General features: G+C 38.0%; 1 protein-coding gene across 1 annotated transcript in view; it reads right to left on the reverse strand.

Annotated features, from left to right (window-relative positions):
• The window catches only part of Zfr (zinc finger RNA binding protein), a 73625-nt gene that overhangs the window by 22967 nt on the left and 23914 nt on the right, over window positions 1–26744 (reverse strand). The window contains exons 5-14 of the mRNA XM_042690636.1: window positions 23278–23496; window positions 18574–18821; window positions 16865–17056; window positions 16137–16425; window positions 11194–11390; window positions 8328–8447; window positions 6505–6650; window positions 2158–2320; window positions 1128–1333; window positions 10–160 (exon numbers count right to left, since the gene is read on the reverse strand). Of these exons, the coding sequence (XP_042546570.1) occupies window positions 10–160; window positions 1128–1333; window positions 2158–2320; window positions 6505–6650; window positions 8328–8447; window positions 11194–11390; window positions 16137–16425; window positions 16865–17056; window positions 18574–18821; window positions 23278–23496 (1931 nt within the window). The remainder of the gene's footprint in view (window positions 1–9; window positions 161–1127; window positions 1334–2157; window positions 2321–6504; window positions 6651–8327; window positions 8448–11193; window positions 11391–16136; window positions 16426–16864; window positions 17057–18573; window positions 18822–23277; window positions 23497–26744) is intronic.

Below are 26744 nucleotides of genomic sequence, written 5' to 3' on the forward strand. Positions count from 1 at the left end.
AATACTTACAGCAAGCTGTTTGGGTAGGTTTTCTGCAATACGGCTTAATAATGTCTTTGAAGGTTTTTCTGAACACAGCAAAACAAGGTTGACATTTCTATCTCCTCGGAGAAGTAATCCTTTTGCCAATACTCCCACTCGCAATACTCCTTTCAAAGCTCTGTAGAAAAATCCACTTATGTATTTCTCTTCTCAAACAGAATATTAAGTAACTTACATGCACAAAATTAGAATCTTCAGTTATAGTATAAAAACATACAGTATTTAATCAACTATAATAGAAAAATATTTTAAACCTTACCTAGATAAGCAACATGTATTAAAAATAAACCAAATGAGAAATTTTCATGGGACACTAATATGATGGTTATTTATGAATGTATGTATAAGACATGGTCTCACTATGTAGTCCAGGATGGGCTGAAATTCGTGATCCTTGTCCATGTGCCTCCTGAATGCTACGATTACAACTGTACAACATTATGCCCAGGCCATGCTTTTATTTTGCAAGTTAGAATAAGAGAAGGTGGCTCAGGGGTAGAGCGCTTGCCTTGTATGCATGAGGCTCTGAGTTCGATTTCTCAGCACCACATAAGCAAAAAGAAAAAAGCCGGAAGTGGCGTTGTGGCTCAAGTGGTAGAGCGCTCACCTTGAGCTGAAAAGCTGAGGGACAGCACCCAGGCCCAGAGTTCAAGGCCCACTACTGGACCCGAGGGGAAAAAAAAAAAAAGAGCTATGTTTAATACAAAAGTATTTTCAAATAGTAAAAGGAAATGAGAAGTTAATTTTAGTTTGTTCATGTTTCATAGTCAGTGTTTTAATCAACTAAAGACTGAATGGGATGCAGACACAACAAATAAAAACAGAAGAGCCACTGCTGAAGTTAATGAGAAAACCCTAACGGTTGGTCTGATGTATTTTTATATCAAACTCAATGAGTAACAACATAAGGTCTGAAACTATGTCAAAATAATTGTTTCTCATTTTAACAAAAAGCTGAATATCTTAAATATCAGACACAAGTATACCTAAGACATAGACTCAATTAGGTAGGTCTTTGCAGTATTTGTTTCAAGTGTAAAAAAAACAACCCAAAATACATATAGCAAATAACTTTGAAAACACACCTGTCTTTACCTCCCTCTTTCTTATCATCTCCTTCTTTGCTCTTGCTCTTCTCATGTTCAGACAAACTGTCTGAAACAAGTTTTAAAGCTCGTTCAGTGATAGAAACAATTTTCTGAACTGCCTGTAACTCTTCTTCAGTTGGATAAATGGTTGCATGTTTTGTCATTACATAACGATCATCAGATGAGTCAGGACGACGTAAGGGCTAGAAAGAGAAAAGTTGTTACTTCATTTAAAAAACATTTTCTGACAAAAATATTTTAAAATTATGTATCTATGTGTCTTAACTTTACACTAAGAAAATAAATTTAGCAGCTTGTCTATTCAAAACTAACCTTTCTTTTTCCATCTAAGTAAAAATGAAAACATGAACTATGGAAAGTTGTACCTCCATACAGCATGTTTGGATGATGTGCATACATTTTGTCTCATAACAAGTAATATTATAATATGCATAATCTAACACTATGAAAATGCTTTTTAAAACTTTCATGGTGTTGTAATAGAACTCAGGGACGCACATGTGTTCAATAAGCTGTAACTGAGCCCTGAAAAAGGTTTTCAGTGAACTTGAAAAATCATGATTCTGAAACTTTCTTTGCTTCTAATACTTGACACTGCAATGATAAATTAAAAAGAGAAGAATTAAGAAAGAAAGTCTGATAAGTCTTGTAGTCTTCCTAACATAGTAATTCTGGCACTGGTCTTATAACATTTATCTACCTATTGTCCATTAAATTTAATAGTACATTTTAAATTACTGGTATTTAAAAATAATTCTAAACCATTACCAATTGGAAGGCAAAAATAATCAAGCCCCCTCATGTGTGTGTATATATATATGTTTATATATATACGGAAGACAATATATATGTATGTAAATATATATATATGGAAGAGAATTGGAAACGCTATCAAGTCTTTATACCGAAACTGCAAGTACTTATAATAAGAAGAGGAACAAGGACCTAAATCAGATGAAAAACTTTTGAGATCAGATTAACTATAAAAAACAAAATGGATGCTCACAGCAGGACCCTGTGGTTGAGGAGGCATGCCTGGTCGGACTCCCAGAAGACCTAATGGGCCTGGAGGACCATGAGGATAGCCTCCATCTGGCATTCGGCGGCGATCATCCCAATGATGCTGTTCTTCCTCCATTCTTCTCCAGTACATATCTTCTTCATAACGTCTGAAACACAAATGGTATTGTAACCATGGTGGGGAAAAATACAATCCAAGACATTAAAAACAAAACCCCAAAATACCCAAATCAGTTTAGCTATGACTTTTCTTCTTCCCTTCTGTATCCATCTTCCCTTATTTGTTTTCACTAGGTACTAAAAGTGAGAACTAGTGAGAAAAATTAGGAAAAAACTGTATCTTAAGGATAGGAGCCAGAAACTTTCCATTCCTCCCAACCCTCTCTCTCTTTTAAGGTACGGCTTGTAAATGCAAATATAGCTAAGAAGACCCCAAAAGTAACTTATGTAAAGATCCAATGTGTAGACAGACAGCACAGTTGGGCATTTTCTTCACATCTTCAAATAAATGAATCTGCTATCATTTTCTTTTTTTTTGGGGGGGGGGGTGTCCGGTTGTGGGGGGCCTGAACTCTGGGCCTGGGCGCTGTCCCTCAGCTCTTCAGCTCAAGGCTAGCACTCTACCACTTGAGCCACAGTGCCACTTCCAGCTTTTTTCTTTTTGCTTGTGTGGTGCTGAGGAATCGAACCCAGGGCCTCAGGCATGCAAAGCAAGCGCTCTACCACTGAGCCACCTTCCCAGCCCCTCTGCTATCATTTTCTATAGAACCTCTTAGCACTCCCTAATTTGTTGCCCAAAGGAAATGCAGCTTGCATTGCCAAGGCCAGCAGGATTTTTGTGAAACCCATAGCTTTCAGTTCAGAATAAAATAATGCATACATTGAAAATAAAATATCCATCAGCTGAGATAGGAGCACAATCTAGTATATTCCCTCTAACTTACTGGTCAACATTTCCAGAATCTATTCTATTGCCTTTTATACCATTCTACTCGGTTCTATCATCAAATTAAGATAGTCTGAGATTTAGGAATAGCTCTTAAAGGAAACTGTGTGCAAGAAAACTTTGGTAAGAATAAGGCTTTACCAACAAAACTGTGTTAAACAGAATGTAAGAAATAAATAAATGTGCCTCTATACTTTCACTGTAACAACTTTTAATTTACCTAACAGGGAATAGCTCTAATTAAAGACTAATAAACCACTGCGCACAGGTGGTTCACACCAGTAATCCTAGCTACTTAGGAGGCTGAGATCTGAGGATAATGGCTAAAAGCCGGGGCAGGAAAGTCTGTGAGTCCCATAAACCACTCAGAAAACCATAACTGGCGATGTGGCTCAAGTGGTAGAGCATTTGCCTTGACCTGAGGAGCTGAGGGACAGTGCCCAGGCCGAGTTCAAGCCCCACAACCAACCAAAAAAAAAAAAAAAAAAAAGACTAATCAAACATGGTTTTATGTCATTTAAGCCTGAAGACAAAACTATAGTGTAAGGTTCGGGAAAATCATGTTCATTCCAGGTAATAGTTTGTTATTATTCAATATGTATGCATTCAATGAGGACAGGAATTTTTAACCACAGACTACCAATTCTTCCTCAGCACATAGGTATTAGCATTTAGTAGTAGTTGTTTTTTTTCATATTATGCATACATGCACGCACGATTTGAGTGTAGAAAAGAATTTCCAACATATTATAAAGGACAATGTGCTGGGTGCTGGTGGCTCATGCCTGTAATCCTAGCTACTCAGGAGGCTGAGATCTGAGGATCATGTTCAAAGCCAGCCTGAGCAGGAAAGTTGGTGAGACTCTTATCTCTAATAAACCATTCAGAAAACCAGAAGTGGCGCTGTGGCTCAAATGTCAGAGCACTAGCCTTGAGCTGAAGAAGTGAGAGGCAGCAGCCAGGCCCAGATTTCAAGCCCCACAACCAACAAAGAAAAAAAAAGGACAAAAACAAGAAGGGGTATGCATATAAAAAAGGGTAAATGAGTGCAATATAAGTGTGTGCAGTTTGGTAGGTGGCTCAACTACTCAGTAGGCTGACATCTAGAGAATCATGGTTTAAAGCCAAGTCTAGGCAGACAAGTCTTTGAGATTTCATCTCCAAAATAAGCAGCAGAAATCTGGGTTGGAGGCATGGGTTGAATGCATGCTGAGTGAGCAAACAAGCTGAGCAAATCTAAGACCAAGTTCAAGCCTCAATATGGCATTAAAAAACAAACACACAAGCAAACAAAAAACATTGCTGAGTGTCCTTAATTCTAGTCTGAGATCTCAGGATAGCAGTTCAAAGCTAGCTAGGGCAGGGCAAGTCTGAGACTTTTCAATTATCCAGCAAAAAGCTAAAAGAAGCACTCTCACTTGAGAGTGCCAGCCTTAAGCAAAAATGCCTGGAATAGCACCTGCATTTAAGCCGCTGTACTGGCGTGCGACACACACCCACACACACAACAAAAGTACACACCCACACACAAACACACCCACACACACAACAAAACAAAAAGTGTACAAGTGGTAGACAGACTGGCAAGCCAAGCAAAATGTCAGATCACATCTATAAACAAACAAGCCAAGTGTGGTGGGTGGCACACAACTATAATAACCAAGGCAAAGGAAGAAGTACACCTGTCTGAGGGCCTGAGAAAAAGTGTGTGACTTTATCTGAAAAATAACTAAAGCAGAAAAGGGACAAAGGCACAACTCAAGCAGTAGTGTACCTGTCCATTAGTTCAAACTACAGTACTACACACACACAAAAAAGTAATAAAAAAACAGGTCAAGGTGGATCTTGAGTTCAGGCTGGCCGCAGCTATACAATAAAACTCCTCTCAAATTTAAAAAAAAAAAAAAAAAAAAAGGAGGGACGGAACAAGAGAAACACCTTTATTTGCCTTTCCATTTTTACTCTCATCATAAGCAATATGTATTACAGTAAGATGAATATGAAAGCAATGGCAATCTTCTTGTCTTTTCTTAAGCATTGAAGAGATTTATAAAAATTACATAAATGGAGAAATGGTATTTTCTAGTTAATTTTCACATTATATTTATTAAATAAATAGTATTTTTTTCATAAGTAGTTGTACAAAGGGGTTTTAAATTCAACATAACAATTTTTGAGTATAATGCATCTTGGTCAATGTCATTCCTGTCCTAGTTCCATCTTTCCAAGCCCTGTACCCTTTAAATTACATGGTCCATTTTATTGATGTATTTAAACATAAAAATAGAACATTTCTAAATACGTGTATTTCTCAGTTTTAATTTTCACTACACACTTGCAATATGGACGTTCCTGGTATTATTATAAAATGATTATGATTTAAGCAAGAGTATAGTATTCATTATAAAAGGGAGGCATCTTTGAAGACTGTTTATAAAGAAAACTTTGTATCTGCACAAAAGAACACTGTTAGCATGAGAAATAAAAATCCTAATTTTAGTAGGTCTGAAGATATATAGTTATAATATGTGTAAAGTATGCTTATGAATTATACTTCAAAGCTTGCACAAAATACTCAAATAGCAGTATTCACAAAAATTTTCAATAGCTATTATCTGAGGAAAGGTCAGGCAAAATGTGACATACAATGATATATTGTTATCTACAAAGAGAAATGAAATATTGGTTTCTACTCATATGAATCCTCAGTACTGGTAGATCTATAATGACAAAGTATATTCATGGCTGCAAGGAGTTGGAGGTAGGGAAGGAAGATGGGGGAATAAATTGGGATTGTTAATGAATGGATTTGTATTTTTTTCTAGAGGTGATGATTATGACTACTATATAACTCTGAATAAACAAAATCTTACTGAGCTGTAAAGATGAGATTTTACTTGCTTTAAATAGAGGCACTTATCTAATGTGAAACTTCAAATATTTAGTAAGATAGCACTTACCACAAAATTCTTAATATCAAAACCACAGTCACATAATAGTGTATACAGTCAATACATTAATTTTAATCCATGTATTTCCCAACACTAGGATGTTAGCAGACACTAAAAGCACATAAAATCGCTGGTGGTAGTGCACAGCTGTAATCCTAGCTAGTTTGGAGACAGTGACAGGAGAATCTAGTTTGAAACTAGCCAAAGCAAAAGTAGTACAAGAATCTCAAAAGCAAAATAAAAACATAAAAGGACTGAGAGTCTAGTTTAGGTGGTAGAAAGCTTTCCTAGCATGTATGAGGATTGAGTTCCATCTCCAATACTTTAAAGTACATTAAACAAATTTGGATTGCTATGAGTGAGAGCTTTTAAATAGGCAGGCTAAGTTTTTAGAAACACAGAACCACTATCATGTCATGCCATTAAAGGTTATTACCTCATTTCCATCCTCCAGCGTTCTTCTTCTTCTCGTCTTCGCCAATATTCCTCCTTCTGCATTTGCTTCCTCATTTTCTCTTCTTGAATCTTTCTTGCTCGAATACTGGGCTTCACTTCAACTTGCAAATCTGGATTTACTTTTTTCTGTTAATATAGACATTTAAGAAATAGCAGCTCTCCAAAAATCTACATGTATTCCCATCAAGAATTCAACATGTTCTTTTTTTGGGGGTTGCTGATCCTGGGCTTCAACTAGGACCTGGGCACTGTCCCTAAGCTTTATACTAAAGGCTATCATTAGAGCCACTGCTCCACTTTGGTTTTTTGGTGCTTTATTGGAGATAAGTCTTACAGACTTTCCTGGCCTGGCTGTTCCAACCATAACCCTCAGATCTCAGCTAGGATTATAGGTATGAACCACCAGTGCAGAGCTCCACACATTCTTTTATCATACAAATTCTTTTGTGCAAATTTCCTACTCAAAGGTAAAATCAGTATAATAGGAGAAAAGACTTATCAGTGTATTAATTAAAATGTTTAATTATTCAGACTTAATGGCTTAGTGTGTAACTTAGTGTTAATGGAAAGTTTTTTTTTTTTTTGGGTCCGGTGTTGGTGCCTGAACTCTGGGCCTGGGCGCTGTCCCTCAGCTCTTCAGCTCAAGGCTAGTGCTCTACCGCTTGAGCCACAGTGCCACTTCCGGCTTTTTTCTTTTTGCTTATGTGGTGCTGAGGAATCGAACTCAGGGCCTCAGGCATGCAAGGCAAGAGCTCTACCACTGAGCCACCTTCCCAGCCCTAATAGAAAGTTTTATGAAATTCTTAGAGGACTAATAGGTATTTAACTTTATAAATAATTTTAAATGAGATAAAAAATTCACAGGAAAATAAAACAGGCTATGGGGGAGTGATAACAGAGGGAGTTGAAACAAGTTAAATGAGGATGAATACAGTTACTGTAGTTCATTTGCATGTATGAAAATGAAACAATGAGACTCATCAAAATTATTTTTAAAATGGGGAGTTGGATACATTGTATACATGTATGAAAAATGTCACAATGAAGCCCAGATTGCAAAACTTTTATTAGGAAACAATAATGTGTCCTAATAAACTAATGTTTTCATATGCAAGTACTGTATTGCCCAAATGTCCTGTGCTTATTTATTTAGGAAATAATTTATCCTGAGCTAGATGAGTGACCAGGGCCTAGGAACATGGATTCAAGTTATCCTCAATGACATTTCCCCACTGATTTTTTAACAGAAAAGGCATGTGTCATGTATTTTTAGTCCAACCAATTAAAAACTTGAAATACGCCAGGCGCCCGTGGCTCACGCCTGTAATCCTAGCTACTCAGGAGGCTGAGATCTGAGGATCACGGTTCAAAGCCAGCCCAAGCAGGGAAGTCCATAAAACTCTTATCTCCAATAAACCACCAGAAAACCGGAAGTGGCGCTGTAGCTCAAGTGGTAGAGCGTTCACCTTGAGCTGAAGAGCTGAGGGACATCGCTCAGGCCGAGTTCAAGCCCCATGACTGACAAAAACAAAACAAAACAAAACAAAAACACCCTTCACTCTACATGTAGCAATTATTCTTATATGATTACCAATCCAAGTAATTTTATCAGTTTAAGCCATTGAGGTTATATTGCGCTTCAGCATAACTAAATAATAAAACATATCTAAGTTGACTATTTAGAGGACATGCTAATCTTAGAATGAGAGTTCATTAACCAGGTAAATTGTGTTTAGACACAGATTTACAAACAGAACATTCAGTTACTTTAAAAAAAAAAAAAAAGGAAAAACATTTTCTTACTTTATATTGAAGTCTGTGTCTTCGTCCTTTCAAGTGCATCTCCTTAGCATTGGGATCATTAAAGCTGCATTCACACAATTTACAATGGAACCTAATTACTTTTCCTTCATCATTTCGTACCTTGGTGTGGAAAAACAGGAGTGTTAGAGCTGTTAAGAATTCATTCACAAGTCTTCACAGGGTTGAGAATATAGTCCGAGTAGTCTGAGCCCCTAGTTCAATTCCTACCATTGCAAAGTAAATAAATTAATACATAAAAAGTATGTAAGCTCTACAGATTTAATGTTGTTCAAGTTTTAAGAAATTAGAATTTAAGTAAGGGGAAAAACTAGGTGGCAGTATCTATAAAGTTTTAAAAGAATAGAACTGTGACTAAAAGCTAGAATTATTAACTCTTGAGAAGGGCTGGAGGTATAGAACAAACCTTGCTGTCTATATCAAGCTCAAGACCCTGAGTTCAAATTCCAGTACCCTCCAGCACTCTAAATTTTATGCGTGCCGGGCGATGGTGGCTCACACCTTTTAATCCTAGCTATTCAGGAAGCTGAGATCTGAGGATCGAGGTTCAAAGCCAGCCCAGGCAGGAAAGTCCGTGAAACTCTTATCTCCAATAAACCACCAGAAAACCAGAAGTGGCACTGTAGCTCAAGTGGCAGAGTGCTGGCCTTGAGCTGAAGAGCTGAGGGACAAGGGCCCAGGCCCAAAGTTCAAACCCCACAACCAACCAAAAATAAATAAATAAAATCAAGATAATTTTTTTTTCTAACTACACATCAGAAAGACTAGTAGGCAGGAATATTACTATACACATTAAGATAATGCAAGTATTAAGATTGGATACTATAATGTTCTGAAGTTTAAGATTAACTCAAATCATTAGAAACTAGTCTGTTTGGGTGGAAAACATTTTCTAAAAGATAATAAAATCGTACTCTTATAATAAAATATGTAGGGGCTGGGAAGGCAGCTCAATGGTAGAGTGCTTGCCTTGCATGCATAAGGCCCTGGGTTCAATTCCTCAGCACCACATAAGCAGAAAAAGCCGCAAGTGGCGCTGTGGCTCAAGTGGTAGAGCACTAACTAGCCTTGAGCTGAAGAGCCGAGGGACAGTGCCCAGGCCCAGCGTTCAGACCCCACGACTGACCAAAAATAGATAGATAGATAAATAGATAAGACAGATAGATAGATAGGTAACTGGGTGCTGGTAGCTCACACCTGTAATCCTAGCTGTGCAGGCAGGTGAGCTCTGAGGATTGAGGCTGGAAGTCAGCTTAGATGAAAAAAAAATCCATGAGACTCTTTTCTTTAGTTAACGAACAAAAAGCTGGAAGTAAAAGTTTAGCTCAAGTGGTAGTGTGGCAGCTTTGAATGAAAAAGCCAAGTGAGAATATGAGGCCCTGAGTTCAAGTCTCAGGACTGGTGCTCACAAACACAAAGACATAACTTATCAATTTATGTATTACTTAAAAATTATATATCTGTTGTCTGTCTCAATAAAAAACTTGTACATGATGTAAATTTTACTCCCTGTGTATTGATCCCAGGGTGTTATGAATGATTGATAAAATCAAGCACCTAGCTATTTTTGTCTCCCTTTCCTTCTTCCCTGGGCCTTCAACTCAACAGCCTAGGCACTGTATTTAAGCTCTTCCACTGAGCCCCACCCACCTCTACTTCCAGCTTTTTTGGCACTTAAAGAGATAAAATTCTCAGACTTTCCTGCCTGGGCTTCTCTGAACCAGGATCCTCTTCAGATCCCCTCCTCTTGCATAGTTAGGATTACAGGTGTGAGCCACTGGCACCTGGTTGGTATTTTATTTCTGAAGTAGGGTATTGATGACTTTACCTGGCTGACCTTCAATTCATGTTTCTTCTGCCTCTGCTGGAGTAGCTGGGGTTATAGGCAAGTACCTACCACATCTAGCTATATAATCTTTATTGAAAGAAAAGCCAGTTAAAAACTACTGTTAGACCCTGTGCTGGGGCTGGGGACTTAAATCTATGCTTCACAACTTTGTTGGGGAAAAAATTACCAGTTTGATAGATGTTTACACTAAAGTTCAAAACTGTATACATGTCCACAACATAGTAAAAGCAAACCATACTGTTTACATCATAGTATAATCTCATAATCATCCTGCTAGCAGCAATCATTCAACATCAAATGTTCTAATTTCTCCTTTGTTCTTCCATTTACTCAACTTCACCTGCATGACAGGAAGTTCTCTAATAGCTCAAGAAACCAAATAAAAATAGCATCTATTAAGTCAGTAATCAATTTTATACCTTAGGTGAGTGTTCAAAGACCATATATTAGGTCTTTCCACTAGTGTAATTGCCAAGTAAATGGAAAATTCTTTTTTTTTTTTTGCCAGTGATGGGCCTGAACTCTGGGCCTGGGCACTGTCCCTCAAAGTTAGTGCTCTACCACTTGAGCTACTGCATCACTTCTGGCCTTTTCTGCTTATATGGTGCTGAGGAATCAAATCCAGGGCCTCATGCATGCAAGGCAAGCACTCTACCACTGAGCCACCTTCCCAGCCCTGGAAAATTACATTACAGTGACAGTGTTACCATGCGAAATGACTTCAAGTCAGTGACAGTCCAACCTAAAAGGCATCATGTTTAATTTTTGAAGTTCTGGGATTTTTAATTCAGGGCCTCAGATTTGATAGTCAAGTACTCTACCATTTGAGCCATATTCCTAGTCCCACTATTTTTTTTTTTTTTAACAATCTTTTGATACCTTTTCATAAGCAACCTAAATGTAAATGTGATAATTGATTTTTACATGTAAAATGTGCTTGCAACAAGCACATTTCTTTCCTTATCCAATTTCACAGCAATTATATCCTCATATCAATACCTCTTCCACATAATCATGGCCCACTGGCTGTACATCACTCTGCAAAGCAGCAAGAGATGCAGGTGTGACCGGCTCTGACACTGAGTCTGGCTTTACTTCTGGAATCTGCACAGCAGAAGTGACAGGAGTACTTTTAACACATTCGGCTCCTTTCAGGTCATCTGTTTTATTTCCTGTTGACTGTAGCTTATTACCACCTAGAAAAGCATCAAAGAATTAGTTTTATTTTTGTATAAATGTATAAAGGATTAAACAAAAAACTTCAAACTCCTGCTAATGTAAAATAGATATTAAAATTTTTGAAGAACCACATAAATGACATGGTTTTCTCAAAATCCTATTAGAAAGTTACTTTTCCCTTCATCACCCAACAATATCCCTAATCCCCACACATTTGCTCTTATATGACCAAGTATGTAAGCGAACATCAAGTATCTAAAAGAATGAGGGACTTAACCTAATTTATGTTTATATCCTAAGTTCTACATGATTGAAAAATAAATAGTTTTATTCCTCTTTTGGAGGGCCAGTTCTGGGGCTTGAACTCAGGGTATGGGCACTGTCCTTGACCTTTGTTTGCTCAAGGCTAGTGCTCTACCATGTGAGTCACATCTCCACTTCTGGCTTTTTGATGGTTAAATGGAGGCAAAAGTCTCACAGACTTTCCTACCAAGGCTCGCTTCGAATTTTGGTCCTCAGATCCTCTCCTGAGAGAGTAGCTAGGATTACAAATGTGGGCCACTGGTGTCAGGCTTATTAGTTATTCATTTATTATTTTTTATTTTTTGGGTCTGGTCGTGGGGCCTGAACTCTGGGCCTGGGCGCTGTCCCTCACAGCACTCTACCACTTGAGCCACAATACCACTTCCGGCTTTTTTCTTTTTGCTTATGTGGTGCTGAGGAATCGAACCCAGGACCTCATGCATGCAAGGCAAGCGCTCTACCACTGAGCCACCTTCCCAGCCCATTATTCATTTTTTTAAAAGTTACTCCTGTTTAAAGGTATTCATTAGATATTCATCAACCAGGTGCTGATGGCTCATGCCTATTATCCTAGCTACATAGGAGACTGAGATCTGAGGATCATGATTCAAAGCCACCCCAGGCAGGAAACTCCATGAAGACTCTTATCGCCAAAAAACTACTTAAAAATGCCGAAAAGGCACTGTAATTCAAGTGGCAGAGTGCTTGCCTTGAGCAAAAGAAACTCAGGGACAGCTCCTGGGCCCAGAGTTTAAGCCCAAGGATCAGCAAAAAAAAAAAAGGGGGCTGGGAAGGTGGCTCAGTGGTAGAGCGCTTGCCTTGCATGCCTGAGGCCCTGGGTTCGATTCCTCAGCACCACATAAGCAAAAAGAAAAAAGCCGGAAGTGGCGCTGTGGCTCAAGTGGTAGAGCGCTAGCCTTGAGCTGAAGAGCTGAGGGATAGTGCCCAGGCCCAGAGTTTCAGGTCCCACAACCGGCCCCAAAAAAAAAAAAAAAAAAGAAAAGAAAAGAAAAGTAAGGACTGTAAATAGTATAGTGCTCAAATGGTAGAGTGCCTGCTACCAAGGGCTAAGTCCTGAAATTCAGCACCAATACCACTACCAAAAGAAATTTATTTATAGACAAAAATATGAATAACCTTCATAACAATAGATCTTAGGTGTCATTTCAGCCATCCATTCAATCAACAACTTTAACTTTCCAAAGGAATGTTATATCATTGGGTTTCTTTGCTTTTAAGTAAGCCTTTTGCAAAGGGCTCCATACCTCAGGAGACTGAGAATTGAGGATTGAGGTTCAAAGTCAGCGTGGGCAGACAAATCTGAGGTTCTTATCTCTAATTTACTAGCAAAAGAACCCAAAGTGGAGGTGTGGCTCAGTTGTAAGAGCACCACACCAGCTTGAGTGAAAAGGCTAGCAAGAGTGCATGTAGACTTGGGTTCAATACTGAACCCTGAAAAATACCTCTTGCAAAAACACTAGCTAAGTACCATTGGCTTATGCCTATAAGTCTATGAAGAAGGCTGAAATGAAGAGGGTATTGCATGTGATTGAGGCTCTTTCTCAAATGATGTCTGAGCAGTATGGGGCAGGATTATCATTCTAGCATTACAGAGGTTAAAACTGACAGGATCACAGTTCCAGTCAATCTGGGCAGAGAAACCAGTGAAACTAAACAGAAGAAGCTGAATGTGGTGATATATACTTGTGATCTCTGCTACAATAGAAAGCCTAAAATAGGTGGGTTACTGTCAGGTGGGTAACAATTACATCTAGACAGGAAGCAAGACCCTATGTAAAAAATAAGCACTGCAATAAAGGACAGGAGTTCAAACCTCAGTACTGTCAAAAAACAACAACAACTGAGTGTTTACAAAGGTCTTGGCAACAACCTAAATTTTGGTAGGATAACAAAGCAAAAATAAGATAATGCAGTTTTCTAGAAATTAAAGAAGATAGAAGAGCCAGATGCTGGTGGCTCATACCTATCATTCTAGCTACTCAGAAGTCTGAGACCTGAGGATCTCAGATGGAAGCCAGCCCAGGCAGCTAAATCCAATTAACCTGGAAAGTAGAAGTGTGGCTCAAGTGGTAGAGCACCAGCCATGAAAGAAAAAGCCTCTTGAGAGTACAAGGACCAGAGCATTGGCATAAAAAAGGAAGATAAAAATAACTATGATATCTTAAATACGTACTGTAAAAAGTAGGAAATGTATCTTGTGAGAATTCAGAGGAGTTATTAACCTAGTCCAGTTAAAAAGGTTTCCCAAAAGGTGATGAACATGGACTTTGAAAAGAGGAATGGAAAGGAAGAAAATCATGTCTCAATATAAAGACTGGCATATACAACTAACAACAACAACATGGGATTAAGACTCAAATTCAAATCATAGTCTGTACTTCAGCATGAATCACTACCAAGATAGAGATGATGAGACCAAAGAAATATCTTAAAGACCTAAGAAAACAATGAAAGGGATTAGAGGATAAAATGGTAAATTAAGCCATGAGCAAGAAAGCAGAGCAGGAGGCCCCAAGTTCGAGCCCAGGTACCAACAAAACAAACAAGCAAACAAACTAGCACAGGAAAGGGCACTGAAAAACATTTTTCAATGTTTCACTGAAAAATAAGCAATTTTATGGCATTCTATTTTTGTAAATTTATGTTACTAGATTTGAACTCAAGGCAGTGCCAGGCCTTGAGTATTTTTTTTCCCTTTTCTTTTTTTGTTGGGTGCTGGGGTTTGAACTTAGGGCTTGGGAGCTGTCCTTTAGTTTTTCTGCTCAAGGTTAGCACTCTACCACTTGAGCTACACCTCCATTGCAGCACATTGGTCATTAATTAGAGATCAGATTCTTGGACTTTCCTGCCCAGGCTGGCTCTGAACCTGGATCCTCAGATCCAAGCCTCCTAAGTAGCGAGTATTATGGGCGTGACCAACTGGCACCTGGCTATTTTATAGTATTCTTGTGATGGATTTGTGGGTTAGAATGGGACATACTATTAGTCATTCCTAGAGCTATACAGAGAATGACCAGTGAATATCTAAAACATGGCTCTCAAACTCAAGTGGGCATTTTAAATTTTCCAAAGACACTTTAGTCATTTGGTCATACTGATAAGCACAGACTATTCAATAGCGGAGTACAGTGAGACAACATCCAAAATGAACACATAGGCAGAGAGAAACAGTAACACATCTGAGAAACGGAAGGATGGATATAGTCATTCTTTGCTTTATCGCAGTTCACTGAATGAGGCTTCACTATACTGCAGGGTTTTATTAAAAACAAAAAAAAACAAAAACAAACCAAAAACAAACAAAAAAAGCAAGGTGGGTGCTCACCCCTAGCAACTCAGGAGATTGAGATCTGAGGATCACAGTTCAAAGCCAGCCCAGGCAGGAAAGTCAGTGAGACTTTTTTTTTTGGGGGGGGGGGGGGGAGGAAGGGGGGGGTGTCCGGTCATGGGGCCTGAACTCTGGGCCTGGGCACTGTCCCTCAGCTCTTCAGCTCAAGGCTAGCACTCTACCAATTGAGCCACAGCACTTCTTCCAGCTTTTGTTTTTTCTGCTTATGTGGTACTGAGGAATCGAACTCAGGGCATGCAAGGCAAGCACTCCACCACTGAGCCACCTTCCCAGCCCCTCAGTGAGACTCTTATCCAATTAATCACCAGAAAACTGGAAGTGACTCAGTGGCTCAAGTAGTAGAGCACTTCTTGCCTGAGCTAAAGAGCTGAGGGACAGCGCACAGGCCCAGAGGTCAAGCCCCATGACTGACAACAAACAAACAAAAACATAAATAAATAGTGATTCCTCACATGTCGTGGGAGCTGTGCTCTAGAAACCCCTGCGGAAGGTGAAAATCCACAAAGTAGCAATAGGCGATCCACTATATAGTGAGGGGCAAATATATAACGCTGCTACTTCGTGGATTTTCATCTATTATTGGGGGGGTGTGTCTGGAACATAGCTCCGTGATAGGTGAGGGATCACTGTACATGGCAGAAGTAAAGATCTAAGAAATCTTTACAGAATAGCAATCAACAGCCAGGTGTGACGATGCACTTCTAGGACGTGTAATAGAGGGAAGGATAGCAAGTTTGAGGCAAGCCAGAGCTATAAATCCAGACCATATAAAAAAAAAGCAGTCAACTAGGTCAATGGAATGAAGATCTAAGTGAATTTGGCAGTTAAATCTTTGGTAATTCATGAAATTGTTTCCAGAAAAGGGTAGAGGGAAAATGCTATATAGCAGACTGGACTGAATAGGAAGGAGAAATAGAGAAAGCAGAGAATGAGGACATAGCTTAGTGGTAGAGTGCCAGTCTAGCATGCACGAGGCCCTCAGCTTGATCCTAGAATCAACAAAATAAAAGTGAATAAACAAATGTTAATCTTGTAATGGGAAAGAAACACATTAATAGAACAGGAGGAACAGAGAATTCTCAGTACTTGCCAACAAAATTTATTTTGGGTGTTGATGTTTTCTTGGCAGCCATATTGGTAGGAATGGCTGATATTTTAGTGTTGGATGTACTATTAAGAGATGAGTTTCCTGGAGTTGCAAGACCTTTCACTGAAGAAGTTGCAATTGAAGTATTCACAGTACAATTGCTTGCCACAATGCTTGAAGGAGAGGCAGTTGGTTTTGAAGCAGATACAGCTGTTGAGGAAGTAGCTTGGCTAACAACGTTTGGTTCTGTCGAAGGAATAGGTTTACCAAGTTTTGTATGTAACTTAACAACCTACAAAACAAAATGCAATAACCTGTTAGAGGATTCAAAGTACGAATTTTTAAGTTTGTATGAATGATGTAAGATAAAAACCTATTTTTCCTTTGCCATATTTTTTCAATACATTTTTACAGACAACACTTGTTACTTTTACATGATCTCTGTGCAGCAGATATGGAAAATATGTACTACCAGATGAACAAACAGGAATTTGCAAACTGCAAATCAACCATAATAAACACAGAAGGGAGAAAATAAATACATAATTCCTGAATAAAATTGCTTTAATTCAGTTTGAAAAAGGTTAAGCTATTTGATGTTACTTTTTGTATGTTAACATCTAAGCAATACTTATATGAAGCTACCTTTTTTCTTAAACCTCCATTGAAAAGTTAAACAGAGTGAGACATAAGGCTGTGGGGGGGAGGAGGGGGGAAGGGGGACCACCTACTTTCTGATGCTTAGCACCACGAATGTGGGCAGCATATGCATCTGCTCCTGTACAAGACACATCGCAGAGCTCACAACGTAGCTGATTTTGAGTTCCACGAGTAGAATTGTTGCTGCTGCTGGTATTTTGTGAGGCTTTCAATGCAGCTTCTTTTTTTTTATGTTTCTGTCCTTCTAAGTGTTCTTTGTAAGTCTGTTTCAAACAAAAAGAAATTTTCTTTCTATATCAGCTATCCAATGCTCAAATCTCTAGTATTCATTTAAAAATGAGAAATTTTAAAAGCAATTGTACAAAAGCATGAGGAATTTCTCACAGATGTGATCTATCTGTAGTTCTCCATACCTGGTTGAACAAGAATAATTTTTGTGTTCTGGGGATTGAATACAGAAACTTGTGTATAATAAGTAAACCTTCAAGAATAAATTTATAAACATTTTAAAGTTACAAAGCACTCATACTTAGCTACAATGTGTGGCTACTTCTTTTAAGAATCTGTATCTTGGACTAGAGGTATAGCTCAAGTGGTAGAGCACTAGCCATGAGGTAAAAAGCTGAGCTAGAGTTCTTTTGAGTCCTGAGTTCTTATCAAGTGTACACACATACAATCTATCTTTTATTGCTTAAGTATAATGCTAGACAAAAAGAATAATTACAAAATACAGTATTAAAAAATGTAGTATGCCATTAAGTTAAAAAAAAGAAAGTCAGCGACAATGACTCATGCTTGTAATTCCAGTTCAGGAGGTTCCTAAGGATTTTGGCTTGATTCCATTCAAAAAAAAAAAAAAAATCCCAAGTTAGTGGGATTCCATCTCAACAAATAAGTCAAGCACAGTGGAGAAAACTTAACATCCTAGCTATGGAAAAGGAGGGATTAGAAGGATCACAGTTCAAGGTGAAAACAAGCCAAAATGCAAGATACTCTTAGGAAAATAATAAAAAACAAAACAGATTTAGAGGTGTGATTAAAATGTGGGTTCACAGAAATGTACCACTATACCTGGCTATAGAACTGGACTCTTTTTGGTGTGTGTGTGTGCTGGTACTGGGGCTTGAACTCAGGACCTGGGCACTGTGCCTTAAGTTTTATGGTTAAGGCTGGCATTCTACCACTTGAACCACAATGCTACTTCTGGCTTTAAACTGCAATCCTCAGATCTCAGCCTCATGAGTAGCTAGGCCTGTGTCACCAGCGCCTGGCTGAAAGTAGACACTCATATAAGGCAGTCTGCCTGTGGCTTATGCTTATTATCCTAGCTGTTCAGGCAAACTGACTCCTAGAAGGTTGAAGTTCAAAGCCAGCTTAGGTAGAAAAGTCTTAAAGGTTCTACCTCTAATAAACCTATGAAAAGCTAAGATTGAAGGAATATTAAAATGGTAGATCATCAGCCATGAGCAAGAAAGCTGAGAGCTCAACACAGAGTTCAAGCCCCACTAAATGCACAAACAAAAATAAATAAGTTAGGAAGTTATAAACAGATCCATGCCTAAATCATGCATATAAGCATATATTTAACTATGATAATAGTATTTGCTTTATATACTGCTAGTATATTGCAACTAGTAAATCCTGTAGTATATACTTTTTTAGTTGATTGTTTTGAAAAAGATTTTTTTATTCCTAAATGTCCTATAAACATGTAAATCAGTCTCACCAGAATTACAAAACTACTGAGACCCACGGTAATACACACAATATAGATAAGTACCTGTGGTCCAGCACAGCTGATCTTACAAACATCACAATAGTGAATCTGGGGTGGTTTGGGAGGCTGTTTTGGTTTCAGTTGTTTATTTTGGAATGGTGTTTTTTTAGTAAAAGTGGTCCCTGTCCAGGCAGCTGTTGCTGCAGCAGCAGCTGCTGCTGCTGCTGCTTGCTTCTGTTGCTGCTGCTGCTGTTGATAGTAGGAAGATGCAGCTGAATACACTGCTGCTTCATAACCTGAATAAGACGTACCTTACAAATAAAACCAAAGAAATATTGTTATATAATCAAACAGGACAAGTTAAATATTAGTTGTAAATTTAAACTCAATAAATATTGCCAAAAGGGGTAGATTTTCATGTGCATAGTTACAATAATGTGTCTATCTCCTAGAACCATACCATCTTTCTACATAAATTACTTGACAAGTATTAACGGATGCCAGGTGTTATGAAGATATAAAGGAAATATGAGATTTGGTCCCCCATTTAAAGAAATTTACTATTTATATCAATGAATGAGATAACTATTTGACAAGTTTACACTGTTTTAGAATCAGTTATTTCCCTAAAAATCCTCTGATTACAATTTAGGAAACAGATTTAAAGAAGAATGTGAGGTAGGAACCCTAAATAGGAAAAGAAAATTCATCAAAGTAAGATACTTCATGGCTCAAAAGAGAAAACACATCAAAAGCTGAGCCCCCAAAATTTGATTGATGGGCTCTACAACTTACAAAAAAGTTAAGAAGCTAGTTTGAAGAGGCAACATAATTAAAGTTTAGCAGAAAGGCTGTGATATGTAGCTGGAATTCAGATGAAAGTATCATAAATGAAGATTAATTCTATCTTTCAAAAGATGAAAAAGCAGTTTAAAAAATGTTTTGATTTTATTCATTTCCATTATTCTAATTCTCGATGAACTACATAGCTGTTGTTTATTTACTAACATTTAAAAATATGCAATAGTTTAAAATTTGACAAAAATCCCTAATTTTATATGTAAGTCCACCTAGCAACTGGAGCACTTATTACTTATAAACTAAGAATTTGAAGTAGGGAACACATCCGATATCCAGAGAGCTTAATTCTAGGTAAGCTTTTTTTCTCTATGGTTATAGGTAAGGGACAAAAAGTGAGGCTCAGGAGACAAGATTCCTAATTGTAAGGACAGCACAGAACAGCTACTTAAAGTGAATTCAACTTTTGCTCTCTTGAATGCAGCCCGCTTATTATGAAAAAAACTTGTAACCCACTGATTCTAATATATCTACACATATAGAGAAAAACAGGAACTGGATGGACAAGAGCGAAGACATATGGCAAATCAGAATGACAGGTATCTGAAAATGGATTTACCTAAAAGAAAAAAAGGTATCAGACAACTACTGAGAAAAGCCTTCCTGAAGTTTGCTGCTATACTATTAGAAATGCTTATAAATGTTTAGAAAAGGTGGTAAGACAAGAAAACACCTAAAATAAAAACAGGAAGAATAGGTAGATTTGGATTAATAAGCACATGATTAAATGAGAAAACAACTGGTTAAATTAAAAGTTTCATAGATCAATAAACTTTAGTGAGGCAGTCACAACAAATGTCCTCTGCTTTTTTTAAGAATGTGAAAAAAAAACATAACTAAGCTCATGGCCAAATGCTCTAAAATTTATAGGCAAAATATACATAGCTTAAATTTCACTGTAAAGATTCACAGTATCTTTGTGTGTAATGCTGCAAACTGAACCCAAGGTCTTATACATGGCTAGGTAGTCACTTATCATGCAATCTTTATAACTATTTACCAAATGATTTTAGTCCTACATAAAAAGTGTTAACATGCTACTTAAATATAATTTATGTATGAAGAAAACAGCAGAATAAAGGCAGCAAAGGCCAACAGTTTTTCCAATTCTGTTCTTTTGTATTTTAGTTTTTAAATTTAAGAGTCCACAATATGGTTAGATAGTTCATTAACTCTCCTCTCCAATAAGCTATTCAGAAAAGGCCACAAGAGGCACTATAGCTCAGGTGCTAGAGCACTAGAGACCCTGTAAGGCAGCTCGGGGACAGAGGCCAGACCCCAAGTTTAAGCTCCGAGAACAGGAAAAGTAACAAGTTTCCTCAGACTTTCCTTACTGAGCTGGCTTCTAATTACAACCCTCAGATCTTAGCCTCTTGAGGAGCTAGGACTAGGCATAAGCCACAGGCACCTATCCTCAGTACCTGCATATTTATTATAGCACTATTTATAACAGCCAAGATATGGAATTAAGCAGAAGTCCTTTGGCAGAAGGGATAAAGATTTAAAAAGAAAAAAACCCAGCCAGGTGCCAGTGTCTCATGCCTGTAATCCTAGCTACTCAGGAGGCTGAGATCTGAGGATCATGGTTTGAAGCCAGCCCAGGTAGGAAAGTCTGAAATACTCTTATCTCCAATTAACCACCAAGTAGAGTGATGGTTCCAAATGCTTTGGGCAAAAAAGCTCAGGGACAGCACCCACACCGAGTACAAGCCCCACGACTGATAAAATAAAAAAAAATAAAAGATATACCAACAGTATATCCATGTAGTCCTGACAGAGAATAAAATTCTGTCATTTTTTTCAGCAACATGATGAGACTATAGTGTATTATGTTAGATGAAGTAAGTTACATACAGAAGGGCAAATGTTGCATGTTTCTGCTTATATGTAAAAGGTAACAAGTTAACCTTGAAGGAAGTAGAGAATAAGAGAGCAGTTATGAGGGTCTGACAAGTATAGGGTAAATGATAGAAAATGGGTATAGGAGGATGTAATCTGATAAAGCAACTGTGTGTGTGCGCGTGTGTGTGTGTGTGTGTGTGTGTGTGTGTGTGTGTGTGTGTGTATGCACACACGCGTGCGCTCTAGGGCTTGAACTCAGGGTCTAGCTTATTCTGTCAAGGTTGACACTCTACCAATTGAACTATAACTCTACTACTGGCTTTTATCTGCTTAACTTTAGGTGTCACAGACTTTCCTGACCAGACTGGCTTAAAACTGCAATCTTTAGATTGCAGTTCATTTTCATCCTCTTGAATAACTAGGATTATAAAGTGTGGAGCCACCACCGGTGCCTGGCAAGAGGAATAACTTTTTTTTTGGTTGGTCGTGGGGCTTGAACTCAGGATCTGGATGCTGTCCCTGAGCTTTTATGCTCAAGGCTAAGCACTATCACCACTTTGAGATACAGCGCCACTTCTGGTTTTCTGGTGGTTAATTGGAGATAAGAATCTTACAGACTTTCTTACCCAGGCTGGCTTCAAACTGTGATCCTCAGAACTTAGCCTCCTGAGTAGCTAGGATTACAGGCATGAGTCACCTGGCTAAGAGGAATAATTTCTAATGTTCCAGTGCACTACCACATTGTACTTCCTAGTACATTATTTTATATATTGTAATATAGTTACAGTGTCAACTAAAATATTTAAAAGCCTTAAATGCTCTAAAGTATATAATACAAAAATATAGGGCATTCAACTCAATGAAATACTATGCATTTGTTCGAATAGTTTTTTTTTTTTGTTTTTTTTTGGGGGGTCTGGTTGTGGGGCCTGAACTCTGGGCCTGGGCACTGTCCCTCAGCTCTGCAGCTCAAGGCTAGCGCTCTACCACTTAAGCCACAGTGCCACTTTCAGCTTTTTTCTTTTTGCTTATGTGGTACTGAGGAATCGAACCCAGGGCCTCATGTATACAAGGGAAGTGCTCTATCACTGAGCCACCTTCCCAGCCCCTTGAATTGTTTTTATGCCAGTGGCACTTATAAGAAACCATAGGTCTACTAAAATGGCTAAGAGAAAACCATGAGGTGTAGCTGTAATATTTCACAGCAGTAGAAAGGAAAATGTCCTCAGAGAATAACATGGCAATGATAAAATGACTCAGGGACTGGTCTGAAGAGAATTCCACTGTCCAAAATTGGTACAACGTGAGCCTCAAAGAGAGATGTCAGTAATGGATTATAGAATACTACATTAAATAAGTCCACAGTAATATTAAGAAACTAAAGAGGTAGTGAATTTGATCAAAGCACATTGTATACATATATGAATAAATCATAACAAAATTTATTTGTACAAGTAATAAAAAAAGTTTCTGTAAATAAACATCTTGTCTATCCTTAACAAAAGAGTAAGAAGGAACTAAAGTTCATGCCCTGCTACTAGGAGCTTGAGATCTGGAGGATTGTGGTTTGAAGCCTGCCCAAGCAGAAAATACTAGATTCCATTTGCAAAAATAGCCAGCAAAAAAGGACTGGAGGTGTGGTTTAACCAGGAGGACACCAGCAGTTGATGCTTTAGAGCAGAATATCTAAATGTGCATAAAAAAAATTTTTTTTTCTTTTTGCTTTCACCACTGCAGAAACTAATTTAGAGATTTTTCAAAAGTTCTAACATTGTAGTAGAAAGCTAGGCCACATAAGACTTTGTGTTTCTTCCTCTAATTGTAATTCTATGCCCAACTTTTAACTAGATTGCAAATTCCCAAAGAACACCTTAAGATTCTGCTAAGATCTACCCACAAACAAAAAGGAACTACTTGCAGTATAGTCATTTTTCATAGTATGCAGATATGCTTACATTAATTCCTGCTAATAATTCAATTCCTACTAGATAGTTCCAAGGAAAATCAGGACAGCTTTTAGTAAATCCCTTTTAATGTTAACTCATGTAAATAGCTTATCAATCTTACCAGAATAAGTAACTGCTGTGGTACTATATGTAGCACTCTGAGTATAAGATGGCACCACAGTAGCCGCAGCTGCCACTGGCTGTACGGTGGAGGACACAGGATAAATGGAGAAAGTAGTGGTAGCTGGACTTGGTGTGGCTGGTTTTATGGCTGTCACTTGTCGAGTTTGCTGGGCTTGAGTATACTGAGTTGCACCTTGGCTATAACCTGCCTTGGGAGCTAAAGGGGAAAAGATGTCAGAAAACTGAGTAAGTCACTAAAGTTATTTAACAATATACTTAAAATTAAAATGGATGGATAATAACAGTACTTGCAATTTCTATGTGGCAAAAGGGTACAACTCTTATTATAAATATGAATTAAATCAACCATCTACCTTTTCCCAATTTTGGCAAAAACTTACAATGAAATAGTACTATCATTTATAGCTGGCATTAAATTTTAGCTATGGTATGTAGGGGGGAGAGAGAGGGAGAGAAGGGGAGAAAGAGAGGGAGAGACAGACTTGTTAAGCTAGTCAGTTTATTCTAAGTTAAGCTTAATGCTGGGAACAGAACCTCAAGGTGTATGTTCCAATTCACATTAAAAATTTCAGTTTTTAAATCTATGAAACTTATTCATATACCATCCATTGCATTTTATTTGTTTATCCATTGTGAACCTCAACTTAAGTCAATTTACAAGGTATTACTTCATTCTCCAAATATTAAAAGCTTGAGTAAAGCTATTCTTTTCTTTTTTTTTTTAAGTCAATCATAGGGCTTGAACTCTAGGCTTGGGCACTGTCCCTGTGCTCTTCAGCAAGGCAAGCGCTCTACCACTTGAGCCACAGAGCCACTCATGGAGTTTCTTGCCCGGGCTGGCTTTGAACCACGATCCTAAGATCTCGACCTCCTGAGTAGCTAGGATTATAGGCGTGAGCCACCGGTGCCCAGCTTAAAGCTATTCTTAATTGGCAACCATTAATTTCTCCTCAACTTTTTTTTGTTTTTTTTTTGCCGGTTGTGGGGCCTGAACTCTGGGCCTAGGCACTGTCCCTCAGCTCTTCAGCTCAAGGCTAGCACTCTACCACTTGAACCACAGCACCACTTCCAGCTTTTTCTGCTTATGTGGTGCTGAGGAATCAAACCCAGGGCCTCATGCACGCAAGGCAAGCACTGTACCACTGAGCCACCTTCCCAGCCCCTTTTGCTTGTTGTACTAACTTACATTATTTTTCTTTGTGCTCTCAGAAGTTTTTTTAAATTTAATTTTATTGTAAAGATGCTGTACAGAGGGGTTACAGTTACATGAGTAACAGGTAATGAGTACATTTCTTGTTGAGCAGTGTTACCCCCTCCTTTGTTGTTCTCCCACTATCTCTTCCCTCCCCCAGCTCCCGCACTCCTCCCCACCCCCAAAGCTGTAAAGTTCATTTCCAATATAGTATCTTGTGAATATCATTGTTCCAATGGTTCCATCCTGTGTCCCTGTTTCAACATTTTGTTAATCCCCTTCCCCTCTCCAAATTAAATAAATTTATATACAAGATGCAGGGTACCAAAATCAAGTACAGTGACAACAGGGGATATATCTTAAGAGGGAAGAACATACAAAGGAAACAAAAAAAAAATCACATAGTACATTGAAAACAAAAACAAAGAAAGACCTCATGTCCATATCATGAGGTTCATTTCACTTAGCATCATCTTATATGGTCTTATATGTATAGCTTTTGAGTTTTTCTGCTTATCTGATAAAATTATCCTAGACATATACTAATTATTGCAAATGAAGGAAAGTATGGGATCTATGTTTCTTTGGTCAGGCTTACTTCACATAGTATGATTCTCCTCTCAACTTTCTGCTACGACTATATTCAAAACAAATGAATACTTTAATCTTAGGAACAATTACCAAATGGAATAATCACTTATTAATGATCACTAAAATATACCATTTTTATTTAAGATAAAGACCCAAATATTAAGGGATCAAACTCATTTTATGGTAAGTTGCTAACTTCTATCTGTAGCTGTTTATTAGTAATTTGACTCACAGAACAGAGATGAAAATGTTTTACAGAGGAAACCAATATCCGTGACTTGAGATGTACAAAACCCAATCAATGTCAAAACTTAAGACTAAACCAAAATCTTCTGAGTAATTTTGTATAAGTTTTGATCATTAACTAGGGAATCCATTATAAACAATCAACAGGGACCATAAAAATTAAGTCATAATAATATTATATATATATATATATATATATAAATATTTTCCCCCCTCCTGTCTCTTCTATTCCTTGAGACGGGTCTCCCTAGGTAGCCCAACCTTTTCTCAAACTTACTATCCTCTTGGCTTTAGCCTCCTGAGTGCTATTAATGACAGGCATGTATACACCCTGCTTCAAAATATTTTGAAACCACTTTTAAAGCTCACAAATTCATAGAACTAGAAGGACTATACCGAGCTCTGAATTATGTCACTTATAGATAAGAAACATGAAGCCAGGCACTGGTGGTTCATGTCTTTAATCCTAGCACTTCAGGAGGCTGAGATCTGAAGATCACAGTTTGAAGCCAGTCTGGGCAGGAAGGTCCATGAGACTCTTATCTCCATTTAACCATCAGAAAACCAGAAGTGTTGCTTTGACTCAAAGTGGTAGAGCACTAGCCTTGAGTGAAAAAGCTCAGGAACAGTGCTTAGAGGTCAAGCCCCATGACCCATAAACAAAACAAACATGAAGATAAATCACTTGCCCCTATTAGTGGTAAAGCAAATGCTGGAATTTAACTCTATTCTCTTTCAAGTCTACCAAACCTTTAGGTCCTTCAAAAGTAATTTTAAAAGATGCTCTATTTGCACAACTTAGAAAGTCTTGTTTTAACATTCTCAATTCACCTACACAAAAGTTTCTACCTTTTAAAATCTATAAATATATAGGCTTCTACATAAACAAAATATTTTCTGTATTTGAATCACAATAGAACTGTCACGCTGGAGATAAAAATACAGCCACATTAGAAAAGTCTTCTGTGTATTTATACAGAGTAATATACATCAAAATGAACATCAACGTATGGAAACAAGATACTTTCCCCCAATTTTTATTTTTTGATGATTCTTTTTATATATGGTTGTATTTGCATGCTTATCTTTGAGATGGTAGAAGGAGGGTACAGAACTCAAAGGAAAATGGGTAAAAAAAAAAATGCAGCAGTGGGGCTCACTGACACTCACTGATGAAAGTGAACTATATAACTCATGGGTAGAAATGGGAGTGAGGGTCTGGGAGTGAGGGAAGGGAAGACACTGTATGAAAGGAATGTACTCATTACCTGACTCATGTAATTGTAATCTCTCTGTAGAACACTTTTTTTTTTTTTTTTTGCGGTCCGGTCGTGGGGCCTGAACTCTGGGCCTTGGCACTGTCCCTCAGCTCTTCAGCTCAAGGCTAGCGCTCTACCACTTGAGCCAGAGCACCA

This window comes from Dipodomys spectabilis, unplaced genomic scaffold, assembly GCF_019054845.1.
Source record: "Dipodomys spectabilis isolate Male_0828 unplaced genomic scaffold, ASM1905484v1 ptg000138l, whole genome shotgun sequence".
Lineage (NCBI taxonomy): Eukaryota > Metazoa > Chordata > Mammalia > Rodentia > Heteromyidae > Dipodomys > Dipodomys spectabilis.